Source organism: Lepidochelys kempii, chromosome 7, assembly GCF_965140285.1.
Source record: "Lepidochelys kempii isolate rLepKem1 chromosome 7, rLepKem1.hap1, whole genome shotgun sequence".
NCBI classification, from domain to species: domain Eukaryota; kingdom Metazoa; phylum Chordata; order Testudines; family Cheloniidae; genus Lepidochelys; species Lepidochelys kempii.
Window position 1 is genome coordinate 51577650 of NC_136386.1, and position 23328 is coordinate 51600977.

General features: G+C 52.0%; 1 protein-coding gene across 10 annotated transcripts in view; it reads right to left on the minus strand.

Moving 5' to 3' along the window:
• Window positions 1-23328, minus strand: part of RNF123 (ring finger protein 123) — a 157421-nt gene that overhangs the window by 36629 nt on the left and 97464 nt on the right. For 6 of the 10 annotated variants that reach the window (XM_078853752.1, XM_073352674.2, XM_078853751.1 and 3 more), the window contains one exon: window positions 18899-18983. The exons of 3 other annotated variants lie outside the window; for them this stretch is intronic. In XM_078853752.1, coding sequence (XP_078709878.1) covers window positions 18899-18983 — 85 coding nt within the window. Of the gene's footprint in view, window positions 1-16418; window positions 16636-18898; window positions 18984-23328 lie in introns of those variants that run through there. One more of the 10 variants, XM_073352680.2, reaches the window with a different exon arrangement.

The following is a 23328-nucleotide window of genomic DNA, read 5'->3' on the forward strand; positions in this document are numbered from 1 at the left end:
CAGCTAGCCAGAGATGTCAAGAGTAACAAGAAGGGTTTCTTCAGGTATGTTGGCAACAAGAAGAAAGCCAAGGAATGTGTGGGCCCCTTACTGAATGAGGGAGGCAACCTAGTGACAGAGGATGTGGAAAAAGCTAATGTACTCAATGCTTTTTTTGCCTCTGTTTTCACTAACAAGCTCAGCTCCCAGACTGCTGCGCTGGGCATCACAAAATGGGGAAGAGATGGCCAGCCCTCTGTGGAGATAGAGGTGGTTAGGGACTATTTCGAAAAGCTGGACGTGCACAAGTCCATGGGGTCGGACGAGTTGCATCCGAGAGTGCTGAAGGAATTGGCGGCTGTGATTGCAGAGTCATTGGCCATTATCTTTGAAAACTCGTGGCGAACCGGGGAAGTCCCGGATGACTGGAAAAAGGCTAATGTAGTGCCAATCTTTAAAAAAGGGAAGAAGGAAGATCCTGGGAACTACAGACCAGTCAGCCTCACCTCAGTCCCTGGAAAAATCATGGAGCAGGTCCTCAAAGAATCAATCCTGAAGCACTTGCATGAGAGGAAAGTGATCAGGAACAGCCAGCATGGATTCACCAAGGGAAGGTCATGCCTGACTAATCTAATCGCCTTTTATGATGAGATTACTGGTTCTGTGGATGAAGGGAAAGCAGTGGATGTATTGTTTCTTGACTTTAGCAAAGCTTTTGACACGGTCTCCCATAGTATTCTTGTCAGCAAGTTAAGGAAGTATGGGCTGGATGAATGCACTATAAGGTGGGTAGAAAGCTGGCTAAATTGTCGGGCTCAACGGGTAGTGATCAATGGCTCCATGTCTAGTTGGCAGCCGGTATCAAGTGGAGTGCCCCAAGGGTCGGTCCTGGGGCCGGTTTTATTCAATATCTTCATAAATGATCTGGAGGATGGTGTGGATTGCACTCTCAGCAAATTTGCGGATGATACTAAACTGGGAGGAGTGGTAGATACGCTGGAGGGGAGGAATAGGATACAGAAGGACCTAGACCAATTGGAAGATTGGGCCAAAAGGAATCTGATGAGGTTCAATAAGGATAAGTGCAGGGTCCTGCACTTAGGACGGAAGAACCCAATGCACAGCTACAGACTAGGGACCGAATGGCTAGGCAGCAGTTCTGCAGAAAAGGACCTAGGGGTGACAGTGGACGAGAAGCTGGATATGAGTCAGCAGTGTGCCCTTGTTGCCAAGAAGGCCAATGGCATTTTGGGATGTATAAGTAGGGGCATAGCGAGCAGATCGAGGGACGTGATCGTTCCCCTCTATTCGACATTGGTGAGGCCTCATCTGGAGTACTGTGTCCAGTTTTGGGCCGCACACTTCACGAAGGATGTGGATAAATTGGAGAGAGTCCAGCGAAGGGCAACAAAAATGATTAGGGGTCTGGAACACATGAGTTATGAGGAGAGGCTGAGGGAGCTGGGATTGTTTAGCCTGCAGAAGAGAAGAATGAGGGGGGATTTGATAGCTGCTTTCAACTACCTGAAAGGGGGTTCCAAAGAGGATGGCTGTAGACTGTTCTCAATGGTAGCAGATGACAGAACGAGGAGTAATGGTCTCAAGTTGCAGTGGGGGAGGTTTAGATTGGATATTAGGAAAAACTTTTTCACTAAGAGAGTGGTGAAACACTGGAATGCGTTACCTAGGGAGGTGGTAGAATCTCCTTCCTTAGAGGTTTTTAAGGTCAGGCTTGACAAAGCCCTGGCTGGGATGATTTAACTGGGAATTGGTCCTGCTTTGAGCAGGGGGTTGGACTAGATGACCTTCTGGGGTCCCTTCCAACCCTGATATTCTATGATTCTATGAGAGGAGACTAGGGGAGCAAGGGTCCTACAGCAGATCATAGAATCATAGAATATCAGGGTTGGAAGGGACCTCAGAAGGTCATCTAGTCCAACCCCCTGCTCAAAAGCAGGACCAATCCCCAGTTAAATCATCCCAGCCAGGGCTTTGTCAAGCCTGACCTTAAAAACCTCTAAGGAAGGAGATTCTACCACCTCCCTAGGTAACGCATTCCAGTGTTTCACCACCCTCCTAGTGAAAAAGTTTTTCCTAATATCCAACCTAAATCTCCCCCACTGCAACTTGAGACCATTACTCCTTGTCCTGTCCTCTTCTACCACTGAGAATAGTCTAGAACCATCCTCTCCGGAACCACCTCTCAGGTAGTTGAAAGCAGCTATCAAATCCCCCCTTATTCTTCTCTTCTGAAGACTAAACAATCCCAGTTCCCACAGCCTATCCTCATAAGTCATGTGTTCCAGACCCCTAATCATTTTTGTTGCCCTTTGCTGGACTCTCTCCAATTTATCCACATCCTTCTTGAAGTGTGGGGCCCAATACTGGACACAGTACTCCAGATGAGGCCTCACCAATGTCGAATAGAGGGGAATGATCACGTCCCTCGATCTGCTGGCTATGCCCCTACTTATACATCCCAAAATGCCATTGGCCTTCTTGGCAACAAGGGCACACTGCTGACTCAGATCCAGCTTCTCGTCCGCTGTCACCCCTAGGTCCTTTTCTGCAGAACTGCTGCCTAGCCATTCGGTCCCTAGTCTGTTGCGGTGCATTGGGTTCTTCTGTCCTAAGTGCAGGACCCTGCACTTATCCTTATTGAACCTCATCGGATTTCTTTTGGCCCAATCCTCCAATTTGTCTAGGTCCCTCTGTATCCTATCCCTGCCCTCCAGCGTATCTACCACTCCTCCTAGTTTAGTATCATCCACAAATTTGCTGAGGGTGCAATCCACACCATCCTCCAGATCATTTATGAAGATATTGAACAAAACCGGCTCCAGGACTGACCCCTGGGGCACTCCACTTGACACCAGCTGCCAACTAGACATGGAGCCATTGATCACTACCCGTTGAGCCCGACAATCTAGCCAACTTTCTACCCACCTTATAGTGCATTCATCCAGCCCATACTTCTTTAACTTGCTGACAAGAATACTGTGGGAGACCGTGTCAAAAGCTTTGCTAAAGTCAAGGAACAACACGTCCACCGCTTTCCCTTCACCCACAGAACCAGTAATCTCATCATAGAAGGCGATTAGATTAGTCAGACATGACCTTCCCTTGGTGAATCCATGCTGACTGTTCCTGATCACTTTCCTCCCATGTAAGTGCTCCCAGCACAGTACCCAGATGGCATGTCTTAGTCCTGACTGTTCTGTCGGGGGGGAGGGGGAAGAGGGGTGCTTTGCAGTTCTGTGGGGTGGAGAGGACTCACCCTGTCTCCTGCCCAACAAGGCTTTGCTCCAGTTTGTGCTTTCCCTGTGCTCTGGTCTCCCCACTGCTGCTGGACATCTCTTTGGAGGAGCAGAGAACTGAGGTGGGAGCCCCCGGAGCCTATGCGAGGAGACTGCTCCCTCCCAAGCAGTGGAGTTAAATGGGTGAGAAGAGCCCAGACAAGAATCCCTCCCTGTCTCAAGTAATGAGATTTCACTGTCTGCCCCCACCCCCAGCTGGCTGGGCAGAGCAGGGCCGGGCCAGCCATGGAAGAAACAAGGAGACCAAGGTTATTTCAATCACACATACTCCTTCAGGCCAGCCTCCCCCATCACAGGCCCCTTGAATTACTGATGGGCGCGCCACCTTTGACCCTCTGACCAGGCGCTGCCCTCAGTGTAAGGAGGTGATGCAGTGCAGGGTCCCAGGCTTGCATCCCTGCAGGATTCCAGTGGGACCCAAACTCCCTCGCGCCTGCCTCAGGGAGCCTGGCCTGGTGGGATGCAGGGCTGTGCCCTGAGAAGGAGCCACCTGATCAGGGCCCTGCCTGGAATGCTCGGCATTTCAGGTCCTAGCTGCTAGGTCACTATGGTACATTGGGAGCTGCCACCCCTGACCATGCTCAGGGAGAGCACACATGCCCACTGAGCTACTGCTGCTGTGTGGGCTGGATCCATGACACAAAGGGCTGTGCCCCATTCTGCCTGTTCTTGGGCAGACACCACAGCCAGGGCTGTGTACAGCAGTGCAGGGTATCAAACTTGTCCTGAGTCCATGCAAAATTCTGCCAGGCCTGCACTTGCCAGCAAACTGCCAACACAGCCTGGATACCTGCTCCTGCCACTCACTTGTCCCAGGTTGGGAGAGAGAGGCCCTGAGCCACCTCCTCTGAGTCCTGCACAGTTCAGCTGGCCAAGTGGCTCTGCACCCACTCAGTTAGTAGGATGCCAGCACAGCACAGAGGAGCAGAGAGTGGGACACAGGCACTGGGGCTAATGCAACTCCCAGTGTCATAGAATATCAGGGTTGGAAGGGACCTCAGGAGGTCATCTAGTCCAACCCCCTGCTCAAAGCAGGACCAATCCCCAACTTTTGCCCCAGATCCCTAAATGGCCCCCTCAAGGATTGAACTCACAACCCTGGGATTAGCAGGCCAATGCTCAAACCACTGAGCGATCCCTCCCCCCAGTCAGTAGGTGTTGGGCACCACTCATTTCCCCAGCTCGACAGGGCCTTTGGCTGAGCCATGTGGGTCCTGATCTTCACCAAGCACTTACTGCTCTTGCTACCCACCACCAAAGCAAAGGCAGCTGGGTTGCTGGAAGGAGATTACCCCTCACTGGCATTTAGAGAGCACTTGCCACTCTCCCACGAGTCGGTAACCTCAGCACCACCAGGGACTACAGCCAGGCTAGAGCAGTCACCCCAACACCAAGGGAGCAGCCCAGCTCCTGGCAGCCAGCTAGCCCATTTGCAGAGCCCTGGCAGGCCTGGCACCCACAGCACATTACCTCAGGCTGGGGCCAGGCTAGTTTTAGGGGTCTGGGCAATGGGGCTTTTACTCCACAGCCTATTCTGAGATGTGCCTTGTGCACTATGATTATCCAGGTGGGCTCCCCATCCTATAAGGCATGAATCTGTAATTATGGTTGCGTTGTGGGTGGGTGGAAGAAAAGGAACTCCTTCTCACAGCTCATCTGGTTTCATCCACCATATGAGAGAGGCTCTGACTTTTGGTGGGACTGTTACCCTGTCATTCATCTTGTCCTTGTCCAGTGTGTAAACTGACTGAAGCCAGGCCCACAGGCAACAAAGGTGGAGTCTGACGAACGATGTCACACATATACATGTCACCATGCAGCCTAGTAGGGAAAGGCAGATCCTGATTGTGGCAAGAGATAAGAGGGTGACTTGGTTTATCAGACCGTTCAAAGCCTGAACTCTGTCTATAGGCAGGTAGGTAGGCTTCTCCTGAGGATGTCTCTAGGGTCGCTCCTATGAAATCTATAGTCAGAGTCAAAGTGAGAATTTCTTTGTTTACACAGATCCCCAGTGATCCCAGAAGGTGGAGCAAGAACAGGGTAGCCAACCAGGCCGCCTGGCTTGAGCTGCCCATTAGTAGCCAATTGTTCATATACACGAAAACAGTGCAGCCACTGTATCTCATCTGGGCTGCCACCATTGAGAAGACTCTTGCAAAGACCCTAAGTGCTGTTGTCAGCCCAAATGTGAGTGCTCTGAACTGACAGTGCTCTTGCCTTACCATGAATCTGAGAAACCTTCTATGGGATTAGTGAAAATCCACATGAAAGTAAGGATCTTTCATGTTGCGGGCCACGAACCGCAGGAGGGAATTACGGATGCCAATGTTGCCATGCAAAATTTTGATTTGTGAATAAAGACATTTAGGTGGGATAGATCAAGAACTGGTCTCTATCCTCCATTTTGGGGGGAACTCAAATATGGGGAGTAGAACTCCTTCCCTTGATGTTGGGGTGGCACCTGCTCTTCCGCCTATCTCGGAAAGAGGAAGATCCCACCTCCTGATGAAGGTGTTGAGAGTGGTGTCACTGTGGAGGATGTGGGAGAGATAACCTCATCAGCACTATTCTTTTTGGGAGACAAATCTGAAGTACTGTCCCTGTCACTAGAACAGGTTTTAGAACAAACTGATAAATTAAACAGTAATAAATCACCAGGACCAGATGGGATTCACCCAAGAGTTTTAAATGAACTCAAATATGAAATTACAGAACTAACTGTGGTATGTAACCTATCACTTGAACCAATTACTGGAAAGTAGCTAATGTAATGCTGATTTTTAAAAAGACTCCAGAGGCAATCCTGGCAATTACAGGCCAGTAAGCCTAACTTCTGTACCTGGCACATTGGTAGAAACAATAGTAAAGAACAGAATTATCAGACATGTAGATGAACATGATTTTTTGGGGAAGAGTCAACATGATTTTTGTAAAGGGAAATCATGCCTCATCAATCTATTAGAATTCTTTGTGTGTGTCAATAAGCATGCAAATAAGGGTGATCCAGTGGATAAAGTGCATCTTCAGAAAGCCTTTGACAAAAACCCTCACCAAAGTCACTTAAGGAAACTGAGCAATAACGGGATAACAGAGAAGGTCCCCTCATCGATCAGTAACTGGTTAAAAAACAGGAAACAAAGGGTAGGAATAAATGGTCAGTTTTCACAATGGACAGAGGTAAACAGTGGGGTCCCCCAGGTACCTATACTGGACCTGTCCTGCTCAACATATTCATTAGTGAACTGGAAAAGGAAGTGAACAGTGAAGTCCCAAAGTTTGCAGATGATACAAAATTACTCAAGATAGTCAAGCTGACTGAACAGTTACAAAGGGATTTCACAAAACTGGGTCAGAAAATGGCAGATGAAATTCAGTGTTGATAATTGCAAAGCAATGCACACTGGAAAAAATAATCCCAACTACACATATATAACGATGGACTCTAAATTAGCTATTACCACTCAAGAAAGATCTTGGGAGTCGTCATGGATAGCTCTCTGAAAACTTCAGCTCAAAGTGCAGCAGCAGTCAAACAGGCTAACAGAATGCTAGAAACTATTAGGAAAAGTATAGAAAACCAGAAAATATCCTAAAGCCACTATATAAAAACATGGCACGCCCACACCTGGAATAATGTTCTGGTTGCCCCATCTCAAAAAAGATGTAATGGAACTGGAAAAGGTTCAGAGAAGGGCAATGGAACAGCTTCCATACAAGGAGAGACTAAAAAGATTAGCACTATTCAGCTTAGAAAGAAGATGACTAAGGGGTGATATGATAGAATGGTGCGGAAAAAGTAAAAAGAGAAGTGTTATTTACCCTTTCCCACAATACTAAAAACCAGGGGTCACCCAATTAAATGAATAGGCAGCAAGTTTAATACAAACAAGAGTAAGTACTTTTTCACACAATGCACAAATTAACCTGTGGAACTCATTGCTATTGAATGTTGTAAAAGCCAAAAGTATGACTGGGTTCAAAAGAGATCTAGATAAATTCAGGGAGGATAGGTCCATTAATGGCTATTAGCCAAGGTGGTCAGGGATGTAACCCCTTATTCAGGGGGAAATAAATGTCTGCCAGAAGCAAGAAAGAGAACACAGGGGTGGCTCTCTCCAAAATTGCCTTGCTCTGTTCACTCCCCCTAAAGCTCTGTTACTACCCTCAGTTGGAGACAGGACACTGGGCATAGCATCAATAATGGTGTGCAGTCTTTGAGCATTCCATCCAAAGAAAACCTTAGCTAGCGGGTGGGGCTGAGCAGTGGCCGTAGAGGTGGAAGAAGCCATGTACTAGGGTCTCAGAACTCTTTGTTTGAGTGGTGGCTCATAAGGGCACTAGTGCTGAAAGGTCTGTGGGGGAAAGTCTGGGCCTGTAAGTTTGCTTGTGGTGTCTTCTCTTCGGGGATGAGGTGTAAATACCTAGGAAGCAGAGGATTGTCTTTGAGTCCTTAAGAGAGCCTACTGACCTCTCATTGAAGAGGTCAGACTTGTCAAAGGGAAGGTCCTGAATGGTATGCTGAACCTTCCTGGGGAACCCCCAAAAATGCAGCCACAATTCATGCCTCATGACTACAGCTGTGGTGATGGCTCTCCACTGCCTCTTGGAGTGATGTCTTAGCCACCAATCTGCCTTCATCAATGCGGGCTTGGAACTGAGCCCTGTCTTCCTAAGGAAGTTTGTCTCTGAATTCCAGAAATTTAGAATAATTTACAAAGTCATACTTTGTTAATACCTGGTAGTTAGCAACACTGAATTGGAGAGTAGCTGATGAAAATATTTTCCTCCCAAGAGGTCAAGATATTTAGCACCCTTGTCAGTTGGGGTAGTCTTGGGGTGCTGTGCTCTGGACCTCCCTGTAGCTGCCTGCAACACTCAGGAGTTGGCCACTGTAAATAGATCTCTGCCCCTTTAGCTGGCATGAAATATCTATTTTCAGTCCTCTTTGGGGTAGGGACACAGGAGGCAGGGATGTGCCACACAGACCTGGTGGGTTCCAAAATGGTCTCATTCACTGGGAGGACCATCCTAGTAAGGCCAGAGTGCTGAAGGATGTTCAATAGACTATGCTGTGTATCCTGGACCTCCTCCAGATATATCTAAAGCTCGCTTGCTGCCCTCTGTAACAGCTCCTGGTACTGCCTGTGATCGATGGAGAGGCAAGGGGAGGATGGAGCTATTACCGTATCCAGTGAAGAAGCTGACACCCCTCAGCCTCCTGTGTCCCTCCTATGGGTTCTGTCTGGGCTCATTTCCCTCACGGGGAGGCTCGTCTGGAGCACTGGATTTGCACAATGAAAAGGTAGCGTCCTGCTCTACCAGTAGTGCCATCTGTAGCAGTGGAAGAAGGCTCCAGCTTGTGGACGTGGAAAGGGAAGACTCTTTTCTTTGATGTGGGGTTTTTGAGGGTAGAGATGTCTCTAAGTACAACTGAGCCACATAGAAGAGGAGACTGTGGATAGGGCAGAGCAAAAATATCCTGTGAGATAAAGGCTTCAGTCCCTTATGGTATTTGGGGAGCCCTAGGGAGGGGACTATCAGATCTGGGGTGTCCAGTGATCTGGTGCTAAGAGGATCCCACACAGAGTGAAGTCCAGTATGGCACTCCAGACCAGACAGTATCGATCTTTTGATCTGTGGGACGAAACCAGGACTGATACCATTGGATCCTTCTTCCTTCACACCTTGGACAGAAGATTTGTGTGGGCCTAATTCCTTAGGACCCTCAAATGAGGATTCACCTGAATCCGACCGTGAAGGGGAGGGATGCTCTCTCTTAGAAGCAGATCTGGACAGGGACCTGTCCTTATGCTTATATTCATGTCCCCTACCCTTGGGAGAGGGTTTCTTAAGATTAAGTGTTTTGGCCTCTACTCTGGAGCTCATGCTCAGAGGGGCGTTGCTCACAGTCTGAGGCTGGTATATGGGGAGTCTCCCCAGCCTGGATTCAAATAGAGCCGTGTGACATTATTGACTTGAACTTGGACCGTATAGAACATTGTTGCAACCAAGGTCCTGTAGTGGCACCAAATCTTGTATAAAGGGGGTCAAATAAGGTGTCTAAGACAAGGTAATTGTTTGCTGGTTATGATTATGCTATCTGTATGCATGTATCATTTTTGTGTTTTTGTATTTGTTATAAGTATTGGCTCTATACTGTCTGTATTTCAAACTTGTGCTATGCTTCTGAGTGACACCCCAGACAAGTTGGTATCAGCTCTGCCTAGCCTGCTTGATGGCCCATTAAGGACCATCAGCTATACAACTGACCCATTGAGAGAAGGCAGATACACCTTGTGACTCAGCAAGGTGTGCAGGGACATGCCTATGGTCAGAACTCTTGAGGTTTTTCCAGGTCACGTGATGGACAGCTTGTCTTTGGAACAAAGAAAGCAGAGACCACATGGCAAGAGAATATAAAAAGCTGCTGCAGCTCCTCCATCTTGTCTTCAATCCTGCTTCTTACCTCTGGAGGGACTTTGCTACACAGAAACTTTGAACTGTGGATGTACTCCAGAAACTTGATTTGAACCTGCAGTTTATTCTATCATTGCTGCAAGCCTGAACCAAGAACTTTGCCATTACTGTATGTAATTGATTCCATTTAACCAATTCCAGCTCTCATCTATATTTCTTTCCTTTTATGAATAAACCTTTAGATTTTAGATTCTAAAGGATTGGCAACAGCGTGATTTGTGGGCAAGATCTGATTTGTATATTGACCTGGGTCTGGGGCTTGGTCTTTTGGGATCGAGAGAACCTTTTTTCTTTTACTGGGGTATTGGTTTTCATAATGAGTGGCTCTGGTGGTGATACTGGGAAACTGGAGTGTCTAAGGGAATTGCTTGTGTGACTTGTGGTTAGCCAGTGGGGTAAAACCAAAGTCTTCTCTGTCTGGCTGGTTTGGTTTCCCTTGCTGTGCACAGAAACCCCAGAGTGGTGCAAGCAAAGGCCAGGGAGTTAGGGTGCAGCTGTGGAGTCGCCTCTGCAATCCACCTCCTGGGCAGGGCAGGGCAAGATGCCACAGCCCAGCAAGCAGCGTGTCTGGCTAAGTCCTGCAGGGGGCACTGAGTGATCTGCTACACCACCCAAGTCCCCTGAAATGCTGTGCCACAGAGACCCCCAGCTGGGGCCAGTGCTGGGCGCACCAACAGCCCTGCCACCTGGAGGGGAAAGGGGACCTGTTCACCCCCCTTCCAGGATTCCCATGGCAGAGCTGCCAGGCAGGTACCCCCAGCCCATCTCCATGCCGGGATGGCACTGCCATGCCCAGAGACACCCCTAGGGGCACTGCTCTATTTCTCAGGGAACTTGCGTAAGGGACATAGTATAACTTGTGCCCCATCACATAGGTGCCAGAAATCCAGCCAGAGTCAGGAACAAGAGTCCAGGGGAATGAGAAAACCAGCAACCCCAGCCTGCCTGCAGGTGGGGTGAGCGCCCAGACCCACGGTCTCTGGGCAGCCCATTTGCAGGGGGAAGGAAGGAGGGGGTGGAGGTGCAAGCACTCAAGGCCAGGTGTCTGGGCAGCTTGTGGTGACCCACACAGCACTGAGAAGGAGGCTCTCCTGGCCCTGTGCTGGCTCCTGCCAGTGTCACTACACAAGCTGTACCTCCTGCCACTGCTATTCCTCTCAGCTCACTCCAAGGGCCGCTCAGTAGAACATCGGCTCCGTTACTCAGCAGACACACACAGGCACGAGACTGCCACAGTTTCAGCAGCTTGGACCCACACTTGGGGCTGTTCTGCCTCCTGGCCCCCACACTGCAAGTCCATGTGTGTCTAGGACAGGGGTTGGCAACCTATTGCACACATGCCAAAGACGGCATGCAAGCCAATTTTTAATGGCACACTGCTGCCTGCCAGGTCCCAGCTGTCGGCCCCACTCAGAGCAAGGCCAGCGGCCGGGACCCCGGCAGGTAGCAGCGTGCCATTAAAAATCCTGCCCACCCTGACCCGCTCTTCTCCGCCCCCCGCGGGGGGAGGATGAAGAAGCTTGGTCCAGGGCTGCTGCTGCAGGGCAGGCAAGCTCCCCCTCCCCCGCCTCTTTCCCCAGCATGCTGGGTTCCTGCCCCTCTCCTCTCCCTCCCTTGCGGCAGATCTGCTGATGGCCCTTGCAACGGAGGGGGAGAAGCTGAGCCGCAGGGCGCTTGCTGCTCCAGGGAGGAGGCAGAGAAGAGGTGGGGACGGGGGGTGGGGTGGGGGGTGGAATCAGGGCATATCCCCTCCAGCCCCCTGCCATGAGTCACTCTGGGCAGCAGGCTGGGAGTACCCCCACGACCCCAGCCCATACCCCCAGCCCTCTGCCCTGACCCCTGCACTCTCCCCACACTCCCAGCCCTCTGCCCTGACCCCTGCACCCCCCCTCACATACATTCCGCCCTGACTCCAGCCCCCCTCACACATACCCAGCCCCCCCACACCCCATGCCCTGACTCTTGCACCCCCCACATTCTCAACCTCACCCTGAGCACTAAACGGGAGCTCCTGCACACACCCCCACATTCCCACCTGCACCCCTTGCATCAAATGGGAGCTGCCCAGGTAAGCACTCCACATCCAAACCTCCTGCCCCAACCCAAGCCCCCTCCCCATTCTAGCTCTTGGTCAGGCCCTACACCCCAACCCCCAGCCTGCTCCTTCACCCCCAGCCCTGTGCTCAGTACACTCCCACCCTCAGCTCAGTGCAGGGAGAGAGGAAGAGAATGGGCTAGAACTAGGGAGAAGGTAGGTACCCACTCTGTGTGGCCGGCAGCGGGCTGAGTGGCAACGGGCTGAGCCATGCAGCCCACTGCCGGTCTGGGGTCCCATCCGCTGGCCCCGCTCAGCCCTCTGCCGGCCCGGGGTTCTGGCTGCCGGCCCCTTGCCAGCCAGGGTCCCAGCCGCAGGTCCCGCTCAGCCTGCTGCTGGCCTAGGTGAACGGAACCCCAGGCTGGCAGCGGGCTGGCGGCGTAAGATCACCATTTTAATTTAATTTTAAATGAAACTTCTTAAACATTTTGAAAACCTTGTTTACTTTACATACAACAATAGTTTAGTTATATAATATATAGACTTATAGCGAGACACCCTCTAAAAAACATTAAAATGTATTACTGGCACGCGAAACCTTAAATGAAAAAGTGAATAAACGAAGACTCAGCACACCACTTCTGAAAGGTTGCCAACCCCTGGTCTAGGACCTGGCTCCAAATCAGCCCATGGGACCCTTGCCTGTGCCTCTCCCCATGCCATTGCTGCCCAGCACCCCAGCTCTGCACCATGCTGCCCATGGCACTGAGTCTGAGCTCTGGGACAGACTCATGGCGGCCAGCAGCATGCCAAGGTGGGAACAGCAGGAGATGGTGTTGCCCAGGGTGGGGGCCCTGAAGCACAACACCCAGCTGCCCTGTGCCAGCTGGAGGAAAAGCAGGAGCTATCAACATGTGTGAATGGCAACTGCTGTCATGCCAGCCAGGCCTATTCCAGATCCTGGAAGCGGCTCTGCCTAGCGTGGGGAAGGGCACAGGGCCTGGCACCAGAAGCCATGCTGGAGAGACAGACACATGCCAGGGCACTCAGCTTCTCAGCCCTTGATTCAGAGTTAAGGGGAGGGTGCGGGTCAGCTAGCCCACTACTGCACGACAGGCACAGACGCTGCTGGCACTCAGCATTGCAAACCAGTGCAGCAGGGAATCTCTGCAACAGTCTCACTCCACATGGAGCAGCCACCCCTCCAGCTGGGTGGAGCAGGACTCCTTTTCGCCAGGCAACAGAAGTCATATGGTCTATCCCATGTGGTGCACTGGCCCCTGCTGGACACCAGGGAATGGCTTCTCACCAGCACAGGCAGCTGTTGGAGACCCAGGTTCAGGGACTCATTGCAATCACTAGAGTCCCTGATTTCTGCCCCTTGGTGCCAGCTCCCTGACTCCAGCCCCATCCCTTGCCAGGCTGCCACGGAGGGAAAGGAAACAAAGCACCAGCCTGTGGCCCATTCCCTCTGCTGTCCCACTATGGGAGAGGGTCCGAGCTGGCAGGGCAGGGCAGTCAGGTGTGGTGGGGCCCTTCCCTAAAGCTGCTCCAGGAGGGATTACATTTAATCCCTTCTCCGAGGCCCTGCTGCAGCCAGCTCTGCTTCTCAATTGTTCTCATTAGTACATGTCTATGATAGTGAAAACAGATTAACAATAACTAGAACCAAGTCCAAGGCAGGGGCGCACAGAGCAGGGCTCCCCACAGCTCTACTGACAAATCCCGGCCTGGCTCTGTAGTCTCTGCTATCCTAGCCTGGGCTTCCCCCAACACAGCTGCCAGTGCCCCTCAATCCAACTTTTAGCCCCCCACTACTCTTCTATTCTGCCAAGCAGCAAAATACTGGTGCTGAACTTGACATCTAGGAAGGATTACATGGGGCCAAACTCAGCTTCCACAGTGATTTCAATCAAACTGGAATCCAGGTCTCCAAAGTGCTAAATGTGGCCTGCCCAGCCAAAGCAGAGGGGTGAAGCACTGGGACTCGTGCCCCATGCCAAACAAACCCCTGGTTCTCTTTGCAGAGAATGCTCCCCACATTAGAACACCAGTAATTAGAGCCATCCCTTTCTGCTCTCCCCCTCCGGGAAGCATTGGGAAGTCATGCAGTAACAACCACCCAGTGAGGGCTGTATAATGAGCAGTAGGACAGGGTGTGATAGGAGAGCTGTGACTCACCACAATTAACACGGGCATAACCAGAGGTATTAAATACTGCAATGACTCTCTCGAACCCATTCTGTCCAGCCCTGAAATAGGACGACATGCAGTGCAAGTCCTCTCATCAGCTCCGCCTGAGAAATGCTCCTCTCTTGGCTCCAGGGGGCTCACCCCACCAAAGGTCTGTAATGAGATGCCTTGTTGCCTCCTGCCCCATGGCAATGTGTTGCTGGGGTAACTGGACTGCTCTCTGATGCTACACTCAGACACCAGCTGAGTCTGCCTGGCTCCGGGAACCCTTCTGTCAGGCATCTTCTGAACTGTCCTCACTTGGCCACTGCACCACCCCCAGCTCAGGGCAATTCAGTCATGGGAGCGGGGTCCAGGCCCCTGTACTCCAAGAGGAGCCAAAACATGGGCCAGAGTGCAACAGGCCCATCGAGCATTCCAGCCCGGGCTGCAACCACCTGAGCTCTGAAACAGGAGAGTGCCAGCCCAGGAATCTCCCCCGCAGACAGGAGAGCGCAGGGTTTTATGGATCAAACAGGCAAACAAAATCACAGCAGCGATGGAAGAGCACTATAAGGTCCCTCTGGGCCTGGCCAGGACTAGCCTAGCCATAAATGCCCCAAGCAACAGGGCTCCAATCCCAGCCCTGGGGGAGATGTTTTCCTGAATAAACAAGCCACAATGCAAGGAACTTTCCCTGATATTTTCAGGAGCACAGGAATTGCCAGATGGGATCAGAGCTGAGGTCCATGCCGCCCAATCTCCTGTCTGCAACAGTGCCCAGCCCCAGGTGCTTCAGAGGCAGGTGTAAGAACCCACAGCAGCAGACTGGGAACAATCTACTCCAAAGACAGTCTCATTTGGATCTCTAATAGCTGAGGACTACTTAAACCCTGCTACAGGAGGGTTACCTCCCTTCCATTACTCTCATGAGCGCTCACTATGACAGTTCTGGATATTTTGCTTACCTGTATCAATGTCTAATTCTCTACTGAACATTTCCAAGTTCTTGGCCTCAACATCTTCCAGTGGCAGAGAGTTCCACAGGTCAGTTACACATTGTGTGAACAAGTGTTTCCTTTGGTCAGGTTTTGAATTGAATTGAACTGACTTGAATGTCCTCTTGTTCACGCACTAGCTGCCATGGACAAGAAATGTTCTGGATGTCCCTCAGACTAGTCAGTATTTGATAGACTATCATGTCTCCTCTCTAAGATAACAATCCCCATCTTCTCAACCGCTCTTCATAGGAGAGTTTCTCCAGGCCCTGGGTCTTTCCCATTGCCCTTCTTTGGGCCCCTCTAATTCTGCGCTATCCTTTCAGAGACGGGGTGCCCAGTGCTGTACAGGATCCAGATGAGGCCGCACCAGAATTAGAATGTTCTCTGCCACATTCCTTATGCAGCTGAACACACCTTGCTCTTCTGACCACAGCTGCCCATTGAGCAGAGGTCTCCATGGCACTGTCTCTAATGGCACCCAGCTCCTATCCCCAAGCTGACAGTTAAGTCAGGCTTGCTGGGAGTAATCCCCTCCAGTATATGTTACTTTGCTTTCAGCACACTAAGTATAGTTTGCCACTGGGCTGCCCGTTCCCGTGGATTGTTTCGGTCCCTCTGGACTCAACTAACAAAGAACTGGGCCATCTCCAAGTTTAGCCACCCCACTGCACTCCCCTCATGGTTCCCACTGGTAGACAGCCCCTTCTGTAACCAATACCCCTTTGGGGATTTTCCTGATTGCACCTTGCTAGCCCAACTCCCCACCCCTGCAGAGACAACCCCTGCCCCCCTGTGCTGGCTGAGGAGCACTGTGCCATAGCTAATGGAGCAGGTTTGTCTGTTCTGCCCTCAACTCGCTCCTTCCTTCTGGGGCACAGAAGAGAATGAACACAGCGTTCCAGGTATGCGGTCAGTCTTACGGCAGAGAGCTGCTGCCTCTATGCAAGGACACCTCAGGGGGTGGATTACAGTCACTGCATTTTGCTCACTGCCCTGCCGCATGGCAATCTCCTGTCTGATCTGCTGGCCACTGCCCCCAAGGGCATCTATACACTCCTGCTCTAACGATGAGGTTTAACTCAGATGTGCACTGTTCAGGGGCTGGGGGGGGTGCTTGCCTCACTGCTTGGAATCTGATGCCTGCCCCTCAAGCATTAGCGGTGTCCATGGCCGGGGTTGCTGCTCCCCTTTCTTTCTGACAACCAGCGAGGGGGAGAAAGAGGGGGTCCGAGAAGGGGCCTGCCGAGGTTCCACAGCTTGGAAGCCTTGCTGATTTCCACGTCAGAACTGCTTGGTTCACATAAGGACAGAGATGGGTTTTATCAAGTGGCAGCCCATAGCCTTGCTGGCTGTCAAGAGTCGAGCTGGGATCTCGTGTGTCCCTTTCTAGAGGCCCTGCTGGGCCCCTGCTTACCCGTAATACCACGCTCTTCATGCTGCCCTCCCAGAGTTAGCATGGGTCTGATTGCAGGCACAAACAAAAGTCTTTGCCCCTCCCTCTGGCTGTCAGGTCCAGCAACCTGAGCAGGGGCAGGAGCTGTGGAGGCTGGGGCAGGGAGGTGATCCCGGAGCTCACTCCAGTGCCGAGTCCTTTCCAAGGACAGAGCTGCCAGCAACAACAAGCAGTTCTGTGAAGTCTGTGGGAGAGCAAAGCCTGTTCGCATTTGCAAAGCAGAAAAGGCCACCAATTAGTGACCTTGTGCTGAACACTTGGCACAGTCATGCTCAGGGCTGTGTGACTGGTGCAGGGATCGCGGGATATAGGATATAATTAGATGCATTTGTGTACATCTCTGAGTCCTTGAAAGAAGGATCAGAGCAAGTCTGGCTGCAGGGCTGAGTGGCCCAGCCAGATGGGGCTCGGCTCTCTGCAAAACCAGGGACTAACCTGTTCCACATGCACAGAGGGAAAGCGGGATGCGCAGGATGAGGACCAGAGGCTCCCAGCAGGGGACGAGGCAGAGCTGGAGGCAGAAGATGTTCGGGGAGAATGCACGTGCATTTACAAACAAATGCAAGTGGATCTTAGCTACCTCACCTGGACATGGGCCGAGCTCTTGGCAGGAAGCACACACACACCCAGAACCTGCAGGACATGCATTCACCCTGTACCATGGCCCCTGGGCGTTCTGAGACAAGAAGTGGGAGAGGGTGTCCTGCCTGCCAGGACCACGCTGCTCCCCTTCCCTGGACAGGGCTTGTCCATGCTGTTGGCCTCATAAATATGGCCATGAGGCACAGCAGTGTGCTAGGGCACAGCGCAGCCTGAAAGGGGGCAACAACTGTGGCTGACGACACTCAACCACCTGGCCAGTGAAATCACTAATGAATTTGCCAGCACCTTCCCCACAGTAAGCTCCATGCATGATGATTTCAGTGGGCACCTAGTTTAGAGGTCCCTTTGCTCACAGGCTGCTGCACTGGACTACAGGCATTTGTGTCATTTCCTTATATCACAGAGACACAAGGACAGCAAGGATTCGACCCCTTCCCTTCCTGACACGGGGCAGGAGCAGGACACTGGGAGCTGCTGCCAGCTATGTCTGGGATCTCCATAGCCCCCAGGTATCCCTCCAGCCCCTGCCTACCTCACACACAGCCAATACAAAACCCTCTTCCACCCAAAACACCCCTGGGAGAGCTGGCCCTGCCTCACAGCAATGCTGGCCAGGATGGGGACTGGAGAGAAGGGGCCATGCCAGGACCCGTGGCTGATGTGAGGCAAGGCAAGTGCCAGGCCCCCGCCTGCCCAGGTGAGCTCAATCTACATGCACCCAGTGCTGGAACAACATGCCACCAGGCAGTAATCTTACTGCCACCTCTCTGGAGGCCTCTGCACAGGGTTTGAGCCTGTCCCCCATTCCTGCGACCAATGTGGGAGCTGAACGTATGCAAGGCACATGGTGGGCGAGTCCCCGGGCCTGGCAGCGCACATGGAGCCTAGAAGGGCACCTTACTACCTTGGCACTAAGCAGCCGTCACCCCAGAGCCAACTGAGGGAGGCAGAAGGTTGCACATAGAAAAGTTGAGAGTCGCATGGCGCCACCCTGCCATTTCCTACAGTAACAGCACATCAAGGCTTTGGGATCCTGGAAGGCAGCGCTGTTCTCCTGACTCACCTAGGCTCCTTCTCAGCAGCACACAGGGCTGAGTCTCCTGCCAGGACACCCTAAGAGCAGCCAGCTTAGAAAGGCAGGTAGCGCAGTGGGTAGGGGACTAACCTGGGATGCAGGAGACCAGAGTTCCATTCCCTACTCTGCAACTGGCTCCCTGGTTTCACCAAGTCTGTCTGGCCATCAGCTGCCAGCTGTAGAGCGAGGATAGGAGCCCTGCCCTGCCCCAGAGGGGAGCTGGAGTGGCCCCCAGACACAATGGAGATGAGGGCCACGTAAGTATCTTACACAGCTGGCACTAGAGCTGTGCACATGTGGGTGCAGCCCTGCCTGAGGGCTAAACTGCCACCAGTAAAAAGAAAGGCAACAGCACAGACAGCAGCACGGTGGAGGTGAGGCACCAGCAGGCTGGGCAGGTGTCCGCTTACAGCTGCCATGGGACGCAGGCCAATATGAAAGAGAGTGGGGCATACAGAGCAGTGGGGGCGCTGCGGCAGGAGGACAGCAGGGCTAGTTCTGTGCTCAAGGGAGCACGCCTGCCCCCTCCACGGCTAGACAGGCCTAGGAGATGGAAGTGGTCCCAGCTGAGCCGAGGCAGGGCAGAGCAGCAGTTGGGCCAGTACATAGGGAGTTAAGTGAACTTGGTGTCCAACCCACCTTGTGGGGCAGATACGTGGACTCTAGTGACCAGCACACACCTGGCGGGGATTCCCATCCCCAAGCTCTGAAGGGCTGAGTCCATCCCCAGCTACACCACAGCACAGCCTCTCGGCGACACTGCCTCTCGCAGGAGGAGTCACTCACCCTTGGAAGTCAGTGTCCATGAGGAGTCGGACCAGAATCCCTGTCACAGCCACAAGGATTGGATAATGATCCACGCTCTCTAGCCCTGGGGGACAGAGCAGAGCCAGAGCAATGACCATGGCTGGGAAGGCCAGGCCATACCCCATCCCCGCACCTGCCCGGCTCTTTACCCTCAGCCTGGCAGCTGTACGTCTCTTTGCAGCAGCCCACCTCAGCTACACCCATGGCTGCGCTGGGGGAGACCTGGGCCAGAGGCATGACCTCCTCCTCTCCCAAACCCCATAAGCACCTTTCACATGGCCTTGGTCGCAGGCATCTCCCCATGGCCAGCACTGACTTGACTTCTCCAAAGCTTCAGGAAAGAGGGGCTCCCTGCCACCCTGGGGCTGATGCCTTGCCCTGGTGTGGTACAGGGGGGCTGACTGGAGCTCCCCCTAGCAGCCTTCCCACAGGGAGTGTAGCTGAGCTGTGCCTCAAGGGAAGAGGAGACATTGATGAGATAATCATTCTCCGAAGAGAGACAGGCTGACTTAGCAGCGCCACGTGGCCCAAGGACTCTGCTAGCAGCATGACTGTTAATCTGCTGGCTGTGCTTCAGCCATCCCCTAGCAATGCAAGCAGGGAGATGGCCTGTGGTGCAGGGACAGCAGGTGGCTGCTAGCACAGCACTGTCCTTCCCCAAACCTTGCCACACAGCCCAAGGACATACTCAGCAACGCGTAACTAGACAAGGACTTCTGCCTGTGCCAGGGAAGAGCATGCAGGGAGATCAGGCTCCATTCTACAGGCACTTCCCATCCGAGATCCCAGCACCCTTTCCAGTTCCCTAGAGTGCCCCAGAGCAGGCGTGGAACATGGCAGCAGTTTAACAGCTGCTCAGAGTTTGGTGCCTAAAGACCCCAGAGGCCAGGACCTGAGGGGAAGTGAGGGAAGCGGAGAGACTTGCGGCAGGACATAGGGTCTCATGGAAAGAGCCAGGGAACCAGGAGTGAGCACAATGGTCAGGACCCCTGTTTACATCTCCTACAGCCTGCCCTGCAAGCATTTTAGCATCGCCAGTGGTTGGGGTGGCAGGTCACCCTTCTGTTGGACTCAGAAAAAGAATGCCCCCTGCTATATCCCCAGCCCACAGGATTCCCGGCCCTGAGGTTCCCAGCCACATGGCCCAGCACCCAGTGACAGCCCCAGAAGATCACAGACAGGGCCTGTCTCTGCAAAGCACCCATACAGCAACATTGCTCCGCTGGCGAGGGGGAGCACCTGAATCCCCTGGGCCCTCTATGCAGCCACCAGTGAGTTCCTGACGGGCAAGGAGGCAGCCAGACTCTAAGAAGAAGGATAAAGGAGTTTGAGGCACAAGTGGTGTTCTTGTCCATCCTCCCTATGGAAGGAAAAGGCCCAGGTAGAGACCGTTGAATCATGCAAGTCAATGAATGGCTATGCAGGTGGTGTCGGAGAGAAGGCTTTGGATTCTTTGACCATTGGATAGTGTTCCAAGAAGGAGGAGTGCTAGGCAGAGATGGGCACCACCTAACGAAGAGAGGGAAGAGCATCTTCGCAAGCAGGCTGGCTAACCTAGTGAGGAGCGCTTTAAACTAGATTCACTGGAGGAAGGAGACCAAAGCCCTGAGGTAAGTGGGATACCAGGAGGAAGCAAGAGCAGGAGAGCCCAAGAGGGGAGGGCTCCTGCCTCATATTGAGAAAGCGGGACGATCAGCGAGTTATCTCAAGTGCCTATACAGAAATGCAAGAAGCCTGGGAAACAAGCAGGGAGAACTCGAAGTCCTGGCACAGTCAAGGAATTATGATGTGATTGGAATAACGGAGACTTGGTGGGATAACTCACATGACTGGACTACTGTCGTGGATGGATATAAACTGTTCAGGAAGGACAGGCAGGGCAGAAAAGGTAGGGGAGTTGCATTGTATGTAAGAGAGCAGTATGACTCTCCGGTATGAAACTGCAAAAAAACCCGAGTGTCTCTGGATTAAGTTTAGAAGTGTGAGCAACAAGGGTGATGTCGTGGTGGGAGTCTGCTATAGACCACCGGATCAGGGGGGTGAGGTGGACGAGGCTTTCTTCTGGCAACTAACGCAAGTTACTAGATTGCAGGCCCTGGTTCTCATGGGAGACTTAAATCACCCTGATATCTGCTGGGAGAGCAATACAGCGGTGCACAGACAATCCAGGAAGTTTTTGGAAAGGGTAGGGGACAATTTCCTGGTGCAAGTGCTGGAGGAACCAACTAGGGGCAGAGCTCTTCTTGACATGCTGCTCACAAACTGGGAAGAATTAGTAGGGGAAGCAAAAATGGATGGGAACCTGGGAGGCAGTGACCATGAAATGGTCGAGTTCAGGATCCTGACACAAGGAAGAAAGGAGAGCAGCAGAATACAGACCCTGGACTTCAGAAAAGCGGACTTTGACTCCCTCAGGGAACAGATGGGCAGGATCCCCTGGGAGAATAACATGAGGGGGAAAGGAGTCCAGGAGACCTGGCTATATTTTAAAGAATCCTTATTGAGGTTACAGGAACAAACCATCCCAATGCGTAGAAAGAATAGTGAATATGGCAGGCGACCAGCTTGCCTTAACAGTGAAATCCTTGCTGATCTTAAACACAAAAAAGAAGCTTACAACAAGTGGAAGATTGGACAAATGACCAGGGAAGAGTATGAAAATATTGCTCGGGCATGCAGGAGTGAAATCAGGAGGGCCAAATCACACCTGGAGTTGCAGCTAGCAAGAGATGTTAAGAGTAACAAGAAGGGTTTCTTCAGGTATGTTAGCAACAAGAAGAAAGTCAAGGAAAGTGTGAGCCCCTTACTGAATGAGGGAGGCAACCTACCGACAGAGGATGTGGAAAAAGCTAATGTACTCAATGCTTTTTTTGCCTCTGTCTTCACGAACAAGGTCAGCTCCCAGACTACTGCACTGGGCAGCACAGCATGGGGAGGAGGTGACCAGTCCTCTGTGGAGAAAGAAGTGATTCGGGACTACTTAGAAAAGCTGGACAAGCACAAGTCCATGGGGCCGGATGCGCTGCATCAGAGAGTGCTAAAGGAGTTGGCGGATGTGATTGCAGAGCCATTGGCCATTATCTTTGAAAACTCATGGCGATCGGGGGAGGTCCCAGATGACTGGAAAAAGGCTAATATAGTGCCCATCTTTAAAAAAGGGAAGGAGGAGGATCCTGGGAACTACAGGCCAGTCAGCCTCACCTCAGTCCCTGGAAAAATCATGGAGCAGGTCCTCAAGGAATCAATTATGAAGCACTTAGAGGAGAAGAAAGTGATCAGGAACAGTCAGCATGGATTCACCAAGGGCAAGTCATGCCTGACTAATCTAATTGCCTTTATGACGAGATAACGGGCTCTGTGGATGAAGGGAAAGCGATGGACGTGTTGTTCCTTGACTTTAGCAAAGCTTTTGACATGGTCTCCCACAGTATTCTTGCCAGCAAGTTAAAGAAGTATGGGCTGGATGAATGGACTATAAGGTGGATAGAAAGCTGGCTAGATTGTCGGGCTCAACGGGTAGTGATCAATGGCTTCATGTCTAGTTGGCAGCCGGTATCAAGTGGAGTGCCCCAAGGGTCGGTCCTGGGGCCGGTTTTGTTCAATATCTTCATAAATGATCTGGAGGATGGCATGGACTGCACCCTCAGCAAGTTTGCAGATGACACTAAACTGGGAGGAGTGGTAGATACGCTGGAGGGTAGGGATAGGATACAGAGGGACCTAGACAAATTGGAGGATTGGGCCAAAAGAAATCTGATGAGGTTCAAGAAGGACAAGTGCAGAGTCCTGCACTTAGGACGGAAGAATCCCATGCACTGCTACAGACTAGGGACCAAATGGCTAGGGAGCAGTTCTGCAGAAAAAGACCTTGGGATTACAGTGGATGAGAAGCTGGATATGAGTCAGAAGTGTGCCCTTGTTGCTAAGAAGGCCAATGGCATTTTGGGATGTTTAAGAAGGGGCATTGCCAGCAGATCGAGGGACGTGATCGTCCCCCTCTATTCGACATTGGTGAGGCCTCATCTGGAGTACTGTGTCCAGTTTTGGGCCCCACACTACATGAAGGATGTGGAAAAATTGGAAAACGTCCAACGGAGGGCAACAAAAATGATTAGGGGACTGGAGCACATGACTTATGAGGAGAGGCTGAGGGAACTGGGATTATTTAGTCTGCAGAAGAGAAGAATGAGGGGGGATTTGATAGCTGCTCTCAACTACCTGAAAGGGTGTTCCAAAGAGGATGGATCTAGACTGTTCTCAGTGGTAGCAGATGACAGAACAAGGAGTAGTTGTCTCAAGTTGCAGTGGGGGAGATTTAGGTTGGATATTAAGAAAAACTTTTTCACTAGGAGGGTGGTGAAACACTGGAATGCGTTACCTAGGGAGGTGGTGGAATCTCCTTCCCTAGA